Source organism: Haliotis rubra, unplaced genomic scaffold, assembly GCF_003918875.1.
Source record: "Haliotis rubra isolate DU_JTF1 unplaced genomic scaffold, ASM391887v1 Scf131, whole genome shotgun sequence".
NCBI classification, from domain to species: domain Eukaryota; kingdom Metazoa; phylum Mollusca; class Gastropoda; order Lepetellida; family Haliotidae; genus Haliotis; species Haliotis rubra.
The window spans coordinates 89,376-106,939 of NW_025765237.1; the positions used below are offsets into that span (position 1 = coordinate 89,376).

At 41.4% G+C, this 17,564-nt stretch overlaps 1 protein-coding gene across 1 annotated transcript in view; it reads right to left on the reverse strand.

The window, feature by feature from the left end:
• Positions 1–9,084: 9,084 nt before the first annotated feature.
• LOC124267394 (carboxyl-terminal PDZ ligand of neuronal nitric oxide synthase protein-like) overlaps positions 9,085–17,564 on the reverse strand; it is a 204,674-nt gene continuing 196,194 nt past the window's right edge. The window contains exons 7-10 of the mRNA XM_046702302.1: positions 14,669–14,808; positions 13,977–14,192; positions 13,413–13,550; positions 9,085–11,342 (exon numbers count right to left, since the gene is read on the reverse strand). Coding sequence (XP_046558258.1) covers positions 10,689–11,342; positions 13,413–13,550; positions 13,977–14,192; positions 14,669–14,808 — 1,148 coding nt within the window. The 3' untranslated portion in view covers positions 9,085–10,688. The remainder of the gene's footprint in view (positions 11,343–13,412; positions 13,551–13,976; positions 14,193–14,668; positions 14,809–17,564) is intronic.

Below are 17,564 nucleotides of genomic sequence, written 5' to 3' on the forward strand. Positions count from 1 at the left end.
GATAAACATCATGATGTTTATCTCCTAATTTAAGACCGATAAATGTAATTTAAAAACCGAACGCGTTGAGGTTTTAAATTAAACATTTAGCGGTCTTAAATCAACGATAAAGGACCGCAAAATTGAAAACAGAGAAGCTTTATCTTCATTCTAGCACGTACTGTTTGGCGCGCAAGAACACAAGGCGCGAAGGGGCCTTTTTCCTGGAAATCGCTTGGAATCGTCCCGTTGAGGGACAGGTTATGTAATTAGGAGATAAACATCATGTGTTGGCCAATTTCCGGGTGTTATTGAGTATTTGAAGCACGGGAATTCATTTGGAACCGACGGCGTCAAAACCAAAAGGACCACACACGCTTTTGTGTCTGTACTCATTGACATCGAGTACGGGTACAGCAGTGAAATGTCATCAGCCGGCCGTTTCGGCTGTCTCCCATGGTAGCATCGGGAACTGCTCATTTGTGACGTCATTCGGACTTTACGTCACAATATGATTTAATGACGTCATCACAGCTGATGACGTAACAGAACAATGGTGTGAGCAGAGACCATATATATCTATTATATGGTCTCTGGTGTGAGCGATGTTTGTATGTATTAATACGCAGAGAATTTCCGGGAATCGAATACCATTTGATCACGTTTTTCAACCAATCAGATTAAAGAACACAGTGACTTTTGGTTTACAATGAACAATATAACACATTTTCAGCACCATAAATACTTATTTCAGGAACCAGTATGCTTGTATTTGTAACAAGTAGCATACATAAATTAAGAAAATACAGTTAAACTGTGTGCAAGTACAATTATTTGATTTTTCTCAAGCGAATTATTGATCTCCCCTACTGTATGACAATCGACTCGCCCAAATTCAAGACGTGAACTCGCTAAGTTTAGTCGCCGCTAACTTTATTCACGGAAATAATTGTTGATAGCCACCCAACTATTCCCAATTTGGAAAAGACCTGACATGCCACGTTGTATGTGGGATACATGGACAGTGGAAGTGGAAGGACTGGGCATTACGGCCGGGACGGAAGCGGTCAGGTTAGGACGTGTGGACCGACGTGTGTTGTCGACGTCAACACATGTAGATCTTGACCCGGTTTGAATATACTGCCGCTTTTGCGCTGCTGACGGATTTTCCAGCTTCGTAGTTTCTTAACTGTGATTAGGGTCAAGAAATTCTTCTTCAAACCATTCGCTTTTTACTTTAAAAAACAGCAAAGATGCTGCCGAGATAGAAATTGCCGATGCCCGACATGTTTGTTTACAAACAATAGGGTCAACGAGTTCGTTGTATTCATACGCGGTGAATCGGTCACTTTAATTAGCGGTCTTAAACTGTCATTTAAGTTCGGTTTTGATGAGCTCCCAGCCAATCAGAATCGAGTATCACACAATGTCGTGCTAGAATCCTCGTTATAACGCCATCAGCGTTGTGCATGATAAACTTATTCCCTGAGCCACAGAGTCACCTTGTGGTGCAAGTGAGTAAATTTAGAATGCTCAGTGAGTTAAAGGTGGTTCATCTGTATCAGTGCATGTGTACCTGTGAGAGTAGACTAAGGCTTAGTCTCTGAATATATATAATTTTGATAGTAACAAACAAGCCCATTTATATTGAAAAGGAGCCCTAGGGAGACCAGAGATTCAGAAGCTGAGGAAATCTAGACTTGCTTTCTTTAGGGCTTTAGCACTGCAGAGAGGGCTTGGCAGTAGGGAAATTAATGTGGTTCAGGGACTGTGAGACAGACTACTGTGAGAGCAACGCCCATAGTGACGGGGCACAGAAATCTAAATATATAATCAGCATTAAATGGTTATCTCAAAATAAGGGGATGTGCTATATAGTGGATATCTCACAATGGTGTGATGTGGTATAAGGTGGATATCTCACATGGTGTGATTTGGTATATGGTGGATATCTCACATGGTGTGATGTGGTATATGATGGATATCTCACATGGTGTGATGTACCAAATGGTTAGTGTCTCACAGTGATGGTATGTGTTATATGGTGGATATCTCACATGGTGTGATGTACCAAATGATTAGTGTCTCACAGTGATGGTGATGTATGTGTTATATGGTGGATATCTCACATGGTGTGATGTACTCAATGGTTAGTGTCTCACAATGGTGTGATGTGTTATATGGTGGATATATCCCATGGTGTGATGTGGTATATGGTGGATATCTCACATGGTGTGATGTACTCAATGGTTAGTGTCTCACAATGGTGTGATGTGGTATATGGTGGATATCTCACATGGTGTGATGTACTCAATGGTTAGTGTCTCACAATGGTGTGATGTGGTATATGGTGGATATCTCACATGGTGTGATGTACTCAATGGTTAGTGTCTCACAATGGTGTGATGTGGTATATGGTGGATATCTCACAATGGTGTGATGTACTCAATGGTTAGTGTCTCACAATGGTGTCATGTGGTATATGGTGGATATCTCACATGGTGTGATGTACTCAATGGTTAGTGTCTCACAATGGTGTGATGTGGTATATGGTGGATATCTCATATGGTGTGATGTACTCAATGGTTAGTGTCTCAATGGTGTGATGTGGTATATGGTGGATATCTCACATGGTGTGATGTACTCAATGGTTAGTGTCTCACAATGGTGTCATGTGGTATATGGTGGATATCTCACAATGGTGGGATGTACTCAATGGTTAGTGTCTCACAATGGTGTGATGTGGTATATGGTGGATATCTCACATGGTGTGATGTACTCAATGGTTAAGTGTCTCAATGGTGTGATGTGGTATATGGTGGATATCTCACATGGTGTGATGTACTCAATGGTTAGTGTCTCACAATGGTGTGATGTGGTATATGGTGGATATCTCACATGGTGTGATGTACTCAATGGTTAGTGTCTCACAATGGTGTGATGTGGTATATGGTGGATATCTCACATGGTGTGATGTACTCAATGGTTAGTGTCTCACAATGGTGTGATGTGGTATATGGTGGATATCTCACAATGGTGGGATGTACTCAATGGTTAGTGTCTCACAATGGTGTGATGTGGTATATGGTGGATATCTCACATGGTGTGATGTACTCAATGGTTAGTGTCTCACAATGGTGTGATGTGACAAACTTGTCTATCATAACCTTCAGAACTCTGAGTCGCACAAACTTCCCCACCCACTAAATTTCTATTCGTGAGAAGAAAATAAATAAAACACAAAGCTGTGAAAGTTCTATTTGGTTTGTTTTATTCAACATGAACAGGGCTTATATTACAATGATTCTGTACATGAGGCTGTCGTCAATGGTGTGTATCACACCGGCCTGGTGTCACGACGTTCTGTCAGTGAGTAAATCTGGTGTCAGTGTGCCACATCATGACTCACGTATCTTACAGAAACGTTCAGTATTGTAACACCAGGCCATACATCTGAACTAGAGGTACTACACCCTAACCTTTGAGCAGGGCCTCTTGCAACAACCTTCATTGTAACATTGAGTGAAACTTCTTGTAATACCTTCATCAGAACATTTAAGTTGTGCCTCACGTAAAGAACTTCATCGTAACTCACTTGAAGTACATCACCTGGGATGTAACACTCATATCTTTATTGACATAATAGCAACTTACTCCAAGGTCATCTGTTTGTTCTTCAATCTAGTTTATCTTGTATTCGATAGCAACTTTCTGTGTGGGCACTCTGCATCGTAACAAAGTGTCACATCCTTTATCAATCGCAACTTACTCTACATCGTAACAAAGTGTCACATCCTGTATCAATCGCAAATTACTCTACATCGTAACAAAGTGTCACATCCTTTATCAATCGCAACTTACTTTACATCGTAACAAAGTGTCACATCCTGTATCAATCGCAACTTACTCTACATTGTAATAAAGTGTCACATCCCGTATCAATTGTAACTTACTCTACATCGTAACAAAGTATCACATCCTGTATCACTTAAACTTACTCTACATCTTAACAAAGTGTTACATCCTGTATCAATCGCAACTTACTCTACATCGTAACAAAGTGTCACATCCTGTATCAATTGTAACTTACTCTACATCGTAACAAAGTGTCACATCCTGTATCAATCGCAACTTACTCTACATCGTAACAAAGTGTCACATCCTGTATCAATTGTAACTTACTCTACATTGTAACAAAGTCTCATACACTTAATAAATGTATGGACATTAACATATCAATATATCCAGACACAGTTTACATAATGTACCCCTGGCTGATGTATCACAATGTAATTGATTCAGATACATTGCAATCTCTGTGGCATTGTCCAGTCCTTGCCAGACCTCACTGGCATCAAATCATACATGTTAATCATCACAATTATCAAAATATAATGGTTATTCTTTATTTCATCCATTCTCACACAAATTTTGACAAACAACCCATTACAACTAACATTTCTTGTGTCTAAAAGTCTAATTTAACAATAAGCAAAGAACCAACTGACACACATCAGTATTGATTCTTGCATCCGAGACGACGATGATGGTGGACAGTATCAGGTTCTGTTATGTTTAGAAGTCACATGACTAGTGGGTTTTCTTTCAGACAATCATTGATTGGTGGTTCCTATCAATCTGGACCCCGATCCACAAAGCGTTCGTAAAGTTACGACTTGTTGCTACGAACGCTTTGTGGATTGGGGCCCTGGTCCCAAAAAACTATCAAATACCATTTTCTGTGTAGCAAGTATCCTGTACTCAGTGTCTAGTACTTGGTAGGTACCGGTACTTATTCTGAGGAAATGGTAACTAGTACTGGGAAGGGGTGACACTGCAACAGTGTTCACGAGTTACTACTGGTATTTCACGCAGTAAAGTATAATAATATACCAACTGTTATTTATGTTGTGTTTAAAACAAATTTTGTGCATTAAAGTAAACTTCAATTCATTATAGAACTATTATGTCATTGTCAGTTTAGTCCAAAGTATCAAAATAGTTACAATGATATCCGCCATACAACAGTTCAGCTGCTATCCCCCACTTGGTACTCAACATAGATTTTACGAATGCTTCTGTCAGTACTGTTATTTCACTATCCACTGCACATTCTCTAAGTCTCCCGGGAAACTGTCATGGTTTCTGGAACATCCCTTCCTTACAGTGATGCTCTCAGTTTAAGTTTCTGTTTGATTGTTGTTTAAAACTGTACTTGGCTAAACTCTTGCTGCAAATAACTGACCAGACAATCAAGTGATTGACATCAACACCATTGATCTACGTATGGTTCTTTTAGTCTGTGTGTTGGACACAACATTAACACAATTAGTTCCTTGACATAAACTATATATTAGAATTAAGTCAGTTAACATTTGCAAGCTGTCTTAATTATTTGTTCAAATAATGTGAGGAATATCTGGCGTAAACAGTCAAACAATGCTGAACTATCAGGATAATTATTCATTCATGTACAATGTCAACTTTTTTTCAATCACTTTCAGGAGACCCTTTTTCAATCGCACATACAGCTTAACTGGATTTGTGGGTGCATTTTTTGTGATCCCAACCCACAAAGTACTTGGCAATTACCAGGTGACAAGCTCCCGAGTGGTTGCCATGCTTCAGTGGGTGATTGAGTGAGTTTAGTTTTACGCCGCACTCAGCGATATCCCAGATATATGACGGCGGTCTGTAAATAATTGAGTCTGGACCAGACAATCCAGTGATCAACAGCATGAGCATCGATCTAAGCAATTGGGATATGATGACATGTGTCAACCAAGTCAGCGAACCTGACCACCCGATCCCATTAGTCGCCTCTTATGACAATCATGGGTTACTGAAGATCAATTGTAACCCAGATCTTCACGGGTCTTGCCATGCTTCAAGAAGAGGCTCTGGGTCTGTACTTACTATATGTATCAGATCAACTAAAGGGTGTGGCATTTGTGTCATAGATCAGGGACTAAAACTGATCATTTAGTATGTGATAAAAGACCTTCTTGTGAGAAACACTCCATCGTTAAAAGCCTGGGTTCTGCCTGGCACAAGGAAAATACTTGAAAGTGCAGTTACAATCACAGGCCCTCGTGTCTTTGTGAGGATTAAAGATTTTATAAAATATATACAAAAATTTGAGATGACCCCAGACTCGAAATGCTTCACAGCATAATACATTATGACAAGGCCGGACACTTCAGTGCACCCTACCCGACTGATTTGCCGATCGCTACGCTACCATCGCATACGATCGATTAAAACTTAATGTAAACATAATCATGGATGATTGACCTGTCGAGCACCACTCATGACACCTACCAATTCTTTATTGTTATTTCTTCAAGTCAATTGAAACCCGATTTTGACTCAACTAAACGATCTTGACACAAATGGGTGGCGATATATCCGCACAAAACGAGGGTGTGGTCGAAGCATTTCGAGTCGGGGGTCATCTCAAAAACAATATTTTTTTAATCATTTAATCAAAGACACGAGGGCCTGTGGTTACAATAACATAATAATGTGAGTTCATAACCCTGTTGCATAGGAACATTGTGTGTCCCAAGTCCACCATTGCAGACCTGCCCTCACACAATACACAGATATAGCACAGTTGGTAGAAAAATAGCCACATGTCATCGTCTACACTAGCATGTGATACTCTCACCTGCTGGATAACAGTTTATATCTCACTCGGTGCATATCTAAGTCTTCAACATTGTACATATATATAGCAACATCATACAGCTTATAGTTGTCAACATTGTACATTGAAACAGCATACAGTTAGTAGTTGTCAACATTGTACATAGCAACATCATACAGTTTGTAGTTGTCTACATTGTATATAGCAACATCATACAGCATGTAGTTGTCAACATTGTACATTGAAACATCATACACCCTGAAGTTGTCAACATTGTACATTGCAACATCATACAGTTAGTAGTTGTCTACATTGTATATAGCAACATCATACAGCATGTAGTTGTCAACATTGTACATTGAAACATCATACACCCTGAAGTTGTCAACATTGTACATTGCAACATCATACAGTTAGTAGTTGTCAACATTGTACAAAACCACATCATGCAGTTTGTAGTTGTCAACATTGTACATTGAAACATCATACAGCATGTAGTTGTCAACATTGTAACATCATACAGTTTGTAGTTGTCAACATTGTACATTGAAACAGCATACAGTTAGTAGTTGTCAACATTGTACATAGCAACATCATACAGTTTGTAGTTGTCTACATTGTATATAGCAACATCATACAGCATGTAGTTGTCAACATTGTACATTGAAACATCATACACCCTGAAGTTGTCAACATTGTACATTGCAACATCATACAGTTAGTAGTTGTCAACATTGTACAAAACCACATCATGCAGTTTGTAGTTGTCAACATTGTACATTGAAACATCATACAGCATGTAGTTGTCAACATTGTAACATCATACAGTTTGTAGTTGTCAACATTGTACATTGCAACATCATACAGTTTGTAGTTGTCTACATTGTACACATTAACATCATACAGCATGTAGTTGTCAACATTGTACATAGCAACATCATACAGTTTGTAGTTGTCAACATTGTACATTGCAACATCATACAGTTTGTAGTTGTCAACATTGTACATTGAAACAGCATACAGTTAGTAGTTGTCAACATTGTACATAGCAACATCATACAGTTTGTAGTTGTCTACATTGTATATAGCAACATCATACAGCATGTAGTTGTCAACATTGTACATTGCAACATCATACACCCTGTAGTTGTCAACATTGTACATTGCAACATCATACAGTTAGTAGTTGTCAACATTGTACAAAACCACATCATGCAGTTTGTAGTTGTCAACATTGTACATTGAAACATCATACAGCATGTAGTTGTCAACATTGTAACATCATACAGTTTGTAGTTGTCAACATTGTACATTGCAACATCATACAGTTTGTAGTTGTCTACATTGTACATAGCAACATCATACAGTTTGTAGTTGTCAACATTGTACATAGCAACATCATACAGCATGTAGTTGTCAACATTGTACATAGCAACATCATACAGTTTGTAGTTGTCAACATTGTACATTGCAACATCATACAGTTTGTAGTTGTAAACATTGTACATAGCAACATCATACAGTTTGTAGTGCCACACAAAAACAAGTGCAGACAGTAAGTCTATATCTGTCCTTAATAAGTAAACTTTGTATGATAGTGTGTTAATAACAATAAACTATTGGTTGAGCACCCCTGTTATGTAAAGTAACATAAACATATTGTTATATATATATCACACTACACCCTCTAGATGAGTGATCTCAAACACAAAAAGCTAGTAAAATACATTCATCAAGCTTTTAATCTAATCCAACAATTATCAGTCTAATAAATACATTACAAATATATACCGTCGTATATAACAATGTGAAGACTTTTCACTATCATATAATATCATTGTTGCAAATAAGTGCCATAAATTAATTACCATTAACATAATTGTTTCATTTCAACAAGATATACAAGCTCTGATTGTTAACAATACAGTTCATATTTCATTAATCCACTCATTTCTGTAGGACTGATGTTACACTCATTTCTGTAGGACTGATTTCAGGTGTTAGATGACTGAGTTGCAGTTTGAACACTTTGGCTACATGAACTGGACATCAGATGGACCCTGACGGACACAGCAACTGCTGGCCGAAACATTTTCCTTTCTTCAGTTGCCACAGAGGAGAAGCAAGCTCACTTCCTGTTTGTACCCCTCCACGAAAAATATAGTTGGATGTGGTTAGCTTCTCTTGGAAATCAATCAAAGTCACACCGAGAGTCCATTGTCAAGTTGCAACTCAGAAACACCGATTCACCTTCACAGTGCACACAGAATGGTGGATTTATTCAAAATTTGCTTATAGAACATCATACGCACTCAGAATGCTTCTTCCTTCTGCATTTGAGGTTTTACTGAACAAAGTTACAAGCTACCGTACGTACCTCGAAATGTTGTCCTTGTCTAAACATGTCTCTCATTCAATTCTCATCTGAAGATGGCAATACTAGAATTGTCTAAAAATTTGACAAAAAATAAATTTTATTCACATATTTTTTCTCAATTCTTCATACAGAAAATAGATATTTATCCATGTGCTGTCGTCCGCTACCCCAGTGGACATGTGGATGTCATGAGTTTGATCAGAAGAGTTATCAATATGTCAAATCCATGAAATATTGATCGTTCGTGTTCCGACACTTAAAGTGTTAATATATCATGTCGAAGATGGTCAAAGTTTCAAATTATTTATAAATGACACAAGTAAGTTTGCTTAATAATGTAAAGTATCAGATGCTAATACTGGTGTACAAACTCTCCTCCCGGTGTAAGCTAGGGGGAGCTGTCTCGTGCCGGCATACACCTTATTCATGACAAACCAAAGACAAACATTGGAAACACATGTTGATAAACACAAACCTCTTTAACATCACCAACAGAGGTCTTATTCTACAAATCATACAATCCAAAAGTGCTTTGATTTTCAGTTAAATGTAAAGTATAGATACAATAGCCCATGCTGCAACACTAGGTGCTATAAGCTGGTATAGCATGTGTCGTATGTACATGGGTATACACGGGTATACATGCTGTCATTGACCACTGCGTGCCCAGACAGCTAACATCCTTTGTGACACTCTTGTACAAATGTGTGTCAGTTTGTGCTATATACAAGGTCAACATCTGACACAGTTAATGTACACAGTAAATGTGATATGCAAAGGTGAATTGTATATGCAAAATTATATTTTTTTCTAAAATAGTTCAAACTGAGCACTATGGTGTAAAATGCCACAAAAACAAATCTAAACAATATGGGTGAGTGCAACACAAAGTCTTGTGCGGTGAGTATTGGCTGATATCTGAACACATTTCTCTCAGAAAAGAAAATATTAGACCAATTCATTGAAAAGATTACAAACCTCAAAAAGCTGTTCTGAAACAATGTACATATGAGAACAGTTGAGGACCAAGCTATACAGGGGAACTAGGGGTATACAGAGGTGATTCAGGTTCGTGATATGATGGTTGCCTGTCTACAAGCAGCCTGGGTGTGGTCGACACTGCCAACACTGCTGACTCGTACAGGAATGAATCAACCACATGGAGCATGTGCAGAAGACAAGACTCTTGATGAAGAGGTACCAGGATCAGCACCTCCATGTGGAGGTGCCAGGATCAGCACGGCCATGTGGAGGTGCCAGGATCAGCACGGCCATGTGGAGGTGCCAGGATCAGCACAGCCATGTGGAGGTGCCAGGATCAGCACCTCCATGTGGAGGTGCCAGGATCAGCACGGCCATGTGGAGGTGCCAGGATCATCACGGCCATGTGGAGGTGCCAGGATCAGCACGGCCATGTGGAGGTGCCAGGATCAGCACGGCCATGTGGGGGTCAACAAAAGCACAACTGACGTCCAAACTTGACTCTACTGGGTTAACTACTCAAGGCTTCAAACTCGTCCAGAGTCATGGTGTCCAGTCGGCGTGGGCCGGTCTGTGATGGAGTGTTCGATTCCTCCGAGTTATCACTGGCGTCATCGGAGGTATAACTGATCCTCATCCTCCACCGGTTCTGACCTGTCATACCTAGGGGGCGCTGTGGACTGCTGCTCAGGTTGTTGACCTTCAGGTCAAGCTTCTGGCGTGGCGACCCGACTGTATGCACGTCACGGTTGTCGTTGAAGTTGTCAAAGCGGTTGCCATGACTACTCTTGACTGTGCTGGTGTTGCTACTGGCATAAGTTGAATAATAGTCACTGTCCGACGGAATATTGGCATTAGAATCACGATCCCCCGAACTGGATGAACCATGTGCGGTTCGCGTAGGTCTCGAAATTTGGGTGGTGGATCAATTTTTGGAGTATGTGTTGTTCCACCCCTAAGATCCAGTCTGTTCCCACTGGCATCCTGCGGAGGACAGGGCGTGATAATCTTCACCTTGTCCTCATTTATCTCCTTCCTTCCGTCATCAGAATTGTTTGCGAAGGAGTTCCTGAAAGGATTGCCATTGATGTTGTTAGCGAGTGTGGTGGGTGGCACGGCACTTCCGTAGGGCACGCACCAGCCGTTGGACTCTGTGTGGGTCAGGTTGTAAGACAAACTCTCAGACGACATCTCGCGATGTCCACTGTCTGGCGAATCTGTGTCTAGACCTGCCTTTGTGTTCTCAAACAATGCGTTTTCGGACACATTGCTGATGTAGGAATTGTCGACCTCACGGAACTCGGGGATGTACACTGGCCCAGGGCGTGGCGTTGTTGGGTCCGGCAACATCGGCACCTGAAACACCACAGGTAACAGAGTGTGTGTGAATCTGTCAAGACTTACTTGGATTTAACTGCGAAGGATTTAAGTGGTTTTAACGGAGAAAACCCTCAGGTAATTGGCCTACAGCAGTTTGTTACAAGTCATTAAAACCCACTTTGTCTGTCTTCTGACTCACATGATATAAATATATTGATACACAGTCCATCTACACAAACACTATCCATCACAACACACTATCCAGCACAACACCATGCGGCACCACACACTATCCAGCACCGCACCACACACACTCCGGCACCACACTATCCAGCACCACACACTATCCGGCACCACACTATCGGGCATCACGCACCTCCGGCACCACACTATCACACACTACACTCCAGCATCACACCACTCGGCACACTATCCAACACCACACACTATCCGGCACCACTCTGGCACCACACACTAACCAGCATCGGGCATCACACACACTCCACTGCATTCACACACTATCCGCACCACACTATCCAGCACCACACACTATCCGGCACCACACACTATCCAGCATCACACACACTATCCAACACCACACTATCCAACACACACTATCACTATCTAGCACCATCCACACAACACTCTGGCACCACACACTATCCAGCATCACACACTATCCAGCACCACAGCATACACTATCCAGCACCACACACTATCCAACACCACACACTATCCAGCACCACACACTATCACACACCACACTCCAGCACCACACACTATCCAGCATCACACACTATCCAGCACCACACACTATCCAGCACCACACTATCCAACACCACACACTATCCAGCACCACACATATCAGCATCACAAACTTTCCAGCACCATACACTATCCAACACCACACACTATCCAGCACCACACACTATCATCACACACTATCTATCCGCACACCACACCATCACCATCCAGCATCACACACTATCCGCACCACACACTATCCAGCACCACACACCATCCAACACCACACTATCCAGCATCACACACTATCCAACACCACACACTATCCAGCACCAAACACCATCCAACACCACACACTATCCAGCACCAAACACTATCCGGCAACACACACTATCCAGCACCATACACCATCACACACCATCCAACACCACACACTATCCAGCACCACACACTATCCAGCATCACACACCATCCAGCACCATCCACACACATCCAGCGCACCACACTATCCAGCATCACACCATCCAGCACTCACCACACACCATCCAGCATCACACACCATCCAGCACCACACACCATCCAGCATCACACACCATCCAGCACCACACACATCCAGCATCACACACCATCCAGCACCACACACCATCATCCAGCACCATCCACACCGCACACATCCACATCACACACCATCCAGCACACACACACCATCCAGCATCACACACACATCCAGCATCACACACACATCCAGCATCACACACCATCCAGCATCACACACCATCCAGCATCACACACATCCAGCACCATCCAGCATCACACACCATCCAGCATCACACACCATCCAGCATCACACACCATCCAGCACAAACACCATCCAGCATCACACACCATCCAGCACCAAACACCATCCAGCATCACACACCATCCAGCACCAAACACCATCCAGCACCAAACACCATCCAGCAGCACACACCATCCAGCACCACACACCATCCAGCACACACCATCCAGCATCACACACCATCCAGCAGCACACACCATCCAGCATCACACACCATCCAGCACACACCATCCAGCATCACACACCATCCAGCAGCACACACCATCCAGCACCACACACCATCCAGCAGCACACACCATCCAGCACCACACACCATCCCACACTATCCAGCATCACACACCATCCAGCAGCACACACCATCCAGCATCACACACCATCCAGCATCAAACACCATCCAGCACCACACACCATCCAGCACCACACACCATCCAGCACCACACACCATCCAGCACCAAACACCATCCAGCATCACACACTATCCGGCACCACACACTATCCAGCATAACACACTATTCAGTCCATACCTGTTGCGGCGTCTGGAACAGCACCTCCGACGATGTTGCACCACTGACCTTGATCTCAAGGTCCTGTATGCGGGACACCAGCTGGGTCACATGATCAAGGAGGTCCCGGTTGTGCATCAGCAGCTGGTGAGCTCGAGCCTAGAACAGCGAGTGAGTGAGTGAATTCTTACTACAATGGGAGCACATAAAAGTCCTCTCCACACTGTATCAGTTTTTGTCCTATAAAACCATTCACTCATGTTTCATAGCCTCCATATGGGATCTTAGGATCACAGCAATAAAGCATCTTAACTTGGCTAACATTCTGACTTCTAAATGTCTCTTTGTCGTTTGTTTTACATGGACATGAAATGGTCACACAAACCAGTGATTGATGAGCACCATCATGAGCACAATGAGCACCAACCCACACAGGTACGATAATACCATTACCCACTGAGTCAGCCAACCTACACACTGACAACCAGCATCAGTCACCGGGACCAGTTCCAACCTGACTGAAGGGCACAACACCCAACACCTACAAATGTGACAACAAATTCCCCTGAGTGTGGAATACTGTACCTGTGCCTCGATCCTGGCGGCCGTCTCCGTCGACAACTGGTCCTTGAGTAGATGCACCTGCGCTATAGCAACCTGCGTCTGGTGCTGCTGCTGTTCCAACTGTTGCCGTATCAACTGCATCTGGTGGTGAGAACTGAGTGGGAGCTGGGACTCAGGGCCGTACTCCCCTAGCATCACTGGAGACCCGAACGGGGATGTGATGGTTGTACCCCCAACCTGATCCACAAACACAGAAATGTTCATCATCAAAAAAGTGATATGGAGATGTAAGATACTAATTTTTCACTTAGTATTTTAGATGTTTCCAACATATCAGTCAATATCCTATGAGTGTACGCTATTTAATGTTATATCAACAATACGTCAGCTGTACAGCAAGGTATATTTCATGTTATCTAATTCAAACATGTCTGTACCTATGTGAGAAGGAGGTAAAATCATTTTTGAGTGAAAATATATTCTGTTACTGTTTGCGGTTTTACCAAATAAATACAACAATTTATCTTTGGTCCCCTGGGAAAATAATAGTCTCCCCTAAAATGAAAACAAATTATGAGGAAAAAAATCATATGATTGACTAAAAAAAAGTTGTATGTGTATCTCAATCTCTTCAATTGCAGCAAAAACTAAATAGGAATATTTTTTTCTGCTTCACGGACAAACTAGAATGACAACAGCTGATGTGTACCCACCGTTGGAGAGTTGCCTCCCCTGGACTGGAGAAGCTGAGCTTGTTTGAGCGCCAGTTCTGTGGGTGGGGATACCTTGCCTTCCTTCACAGGCTCATCATAGCAGTCCTTGTTCAACTCCTTCTCCTCAAGTGCATCCTTGTCTGAAACACAGATTGACACATCAACCTTCACAGATAAACACTTCAACTTTCACAGATAAATACTTCACAGATAAACACAGGTAAATTCTCATCGATAAATACTGCAACCCTCTTCATCAACTGGCTCAAGTGTTCAAGCATCCAAAGCAGACAGTTAAAAAGTATATTTAGTGACTGTACAGTTAAGTGACTTTACAGATTTGTGACCAGACATTTCAGTGACTTTACGTAGTGACTATACAGTTAAATCACTTTACAGTTTAGTGACTAGACAGTCAAGTGACTTTATGTAGTGACTAGATAGTTAAGTCACTTTACGGTTTAGTGACTAGACAGTCAAGTGACTTTACGTAGTGACTAGATAGTTAAGTCACTTTACGGTATAGTGACTAGACAGTCAAGTGACTTTACGTAGGGACTAGATAGTTAAGACACTTTACGGTTTAGTGACTAGACAGTCAAGTGAATTTACTTAGTGACTAGATAGTTAAGTCACTTTACGGTTTAGTGACTAGACAGTCAAGTGACTTTACAGTTTAGTGACTGTACAGTCATGACATTGAAAAGAAACAAATGAGGAGTGAGATTAAAAATTTCCTACATACCAGACTAGACCCATTCTGCCTCACAAACTTTCACTTGCAGGAAGGTCAACTCCAACTGACCACAGACTGAAATACTGCCTTAAAACCAGGCTTCAACAGCACAGGATGTAATAATTCTCAGAAATAACTAGAATAACAATAAAAATCCACAGTCCCTCCCTTCTCTGACACAATCCGGCTTATGACACTATTGACTTCAGCGTCCACCTCAAGCCCGTGCTGGAGGTGAAACCGGCAGTCCAACACTGGGGACACACATCCAGCTAGAGGGCCACAACAGGGACAAGATGTCCACTTGATAACGGCCCAGCAGGAAACATCATTCACACCAAGCTGTCAAAACAAATTAACTCCGTCACGAGCTATTACCCTTCAAACAATCAAATGTTGGATTCAAATCAATACCATTTCTAAACTTCTCAAAGAATGTTTTCCTTGCGCAGCGTCCACCACAAACACGCAGCGTCCACCACAAACACGCAGGGCTCCAGTGTTTCTTGGAGAAGCTACCACACGGAATGTTGTCATGATTGTAATTAATGGTTCATGTTTTTATGCATTGTCAAATTAATCTGTTCTTTCTTTCTATATAACCACAGAATCAATCCAACAGCACTTCTTAAACTACAACTTTTACAGGGGAGGAGGATCGAGGGGTTCATTGATGCTGAAATATTGCAGAATAACCCAATATTCTTGTAGACGTGCTCTAAATCTTACCTCAGTGTGTGTACAGATTGTCTACAAAACTGGAATGCTTTTTGCAATAAATATATGTTATCTTAACTCAAAAGCTGTGAGGCATTATGGATTAACTGTCCCCCATGAATAAATGTATGAATAAATAATGCAGATACTCCGCAATTTGAGAAGAGAGTAGTTTTTTCTCTTTTCTCCCCACAGTAATGTTTCTGAAAACTTATAGGAAATTTAACATTTCCCGTTCAAAACTGAGATATCTCCGCAGCCAGTCTATTGCAGGAAGGGTGTCACATGACATCCTCTGTGGCATCATGAACAATGGAGGATCTAATGTTACCTACTAAAATGTGAACGCAAGTCATCACATTAGGGACCGTTCATAATTTATGCCTAGTGTGGATGATGATGATTTTAAGGGGGTCACCCATTTTGTTCTGGGGAGCTGGGTGGGGGTGGGGGTCAACAAGTTTGTACACACATACTGGGGAAAAAAGTAATTTTGTACATAAAAATATGTTTAAAATTATGCTTAGAAATTATGGGAAAGGGAGGGGGCCATTGATTTTGTACATGACATGCCCGGGGGTGGGGGTGGGGGTGTGAGTGTTCCACTTATTTTGTACATAAATTTTAGGGGGGTCATTCACATTGTACATGCTTCTCCTTAAAAATCATCACCACCACCCCAACCCCCACCCCAGCCATAAATTATGAAAGGTTCCCTACTACCGACCTCTATCCACACCACAAAGACAATAAAACCAATAGGAACGACCTAGCCAATCATCATGAAGCTATCATCACTATACCCATGTGGCATGTTAACATTATGTTTTTTCATATTGTAATAAATTTATAATATCAAAGCATATATGTTAAAGTGTCATATAAAGCCTTTATATATAGAAGAGATAAAGGTCATAAACACAAAGACTGCCTCATGTCGTCTGAAGAAATCAGTATATGTGAGACAAATACTGCAAAATACACATCACACAACCCCTTCTCTGGAAAAGAGTAATCGATAGCATTTTTCACTCAATCTTGTAATTTCAATAGTTATTGTGAATAGTTGACCCCTTTTAAACACTGTCTATAGCTTTATACTCAAGATTTTAAAAAACATTTAACAAGGAAGGTAACTCTGGATAAATATAACTGAGCAGTTGTAAGAAAACCAGACCTCCTGATAAGATTTAGCTCATGTGGGTACTGTACCCACTGTATTTTTTTAGAGTGGGTATTATGAATGTTGAGTGGGTATTTCATTTTCCGTTACCCACTGCTTTCAAATATGTGCGTATTTCAGTCATTTTACTCACTTAAGTATTATGTCATTGAGTAAGTTTACTAAGCAGGTATGTTCTGCCTTATGTCATATCTAATCAAAACCAACTTAAATATAAGGGAAATCACTCATCCTATACTGACAGTACAACACTTGCCCAA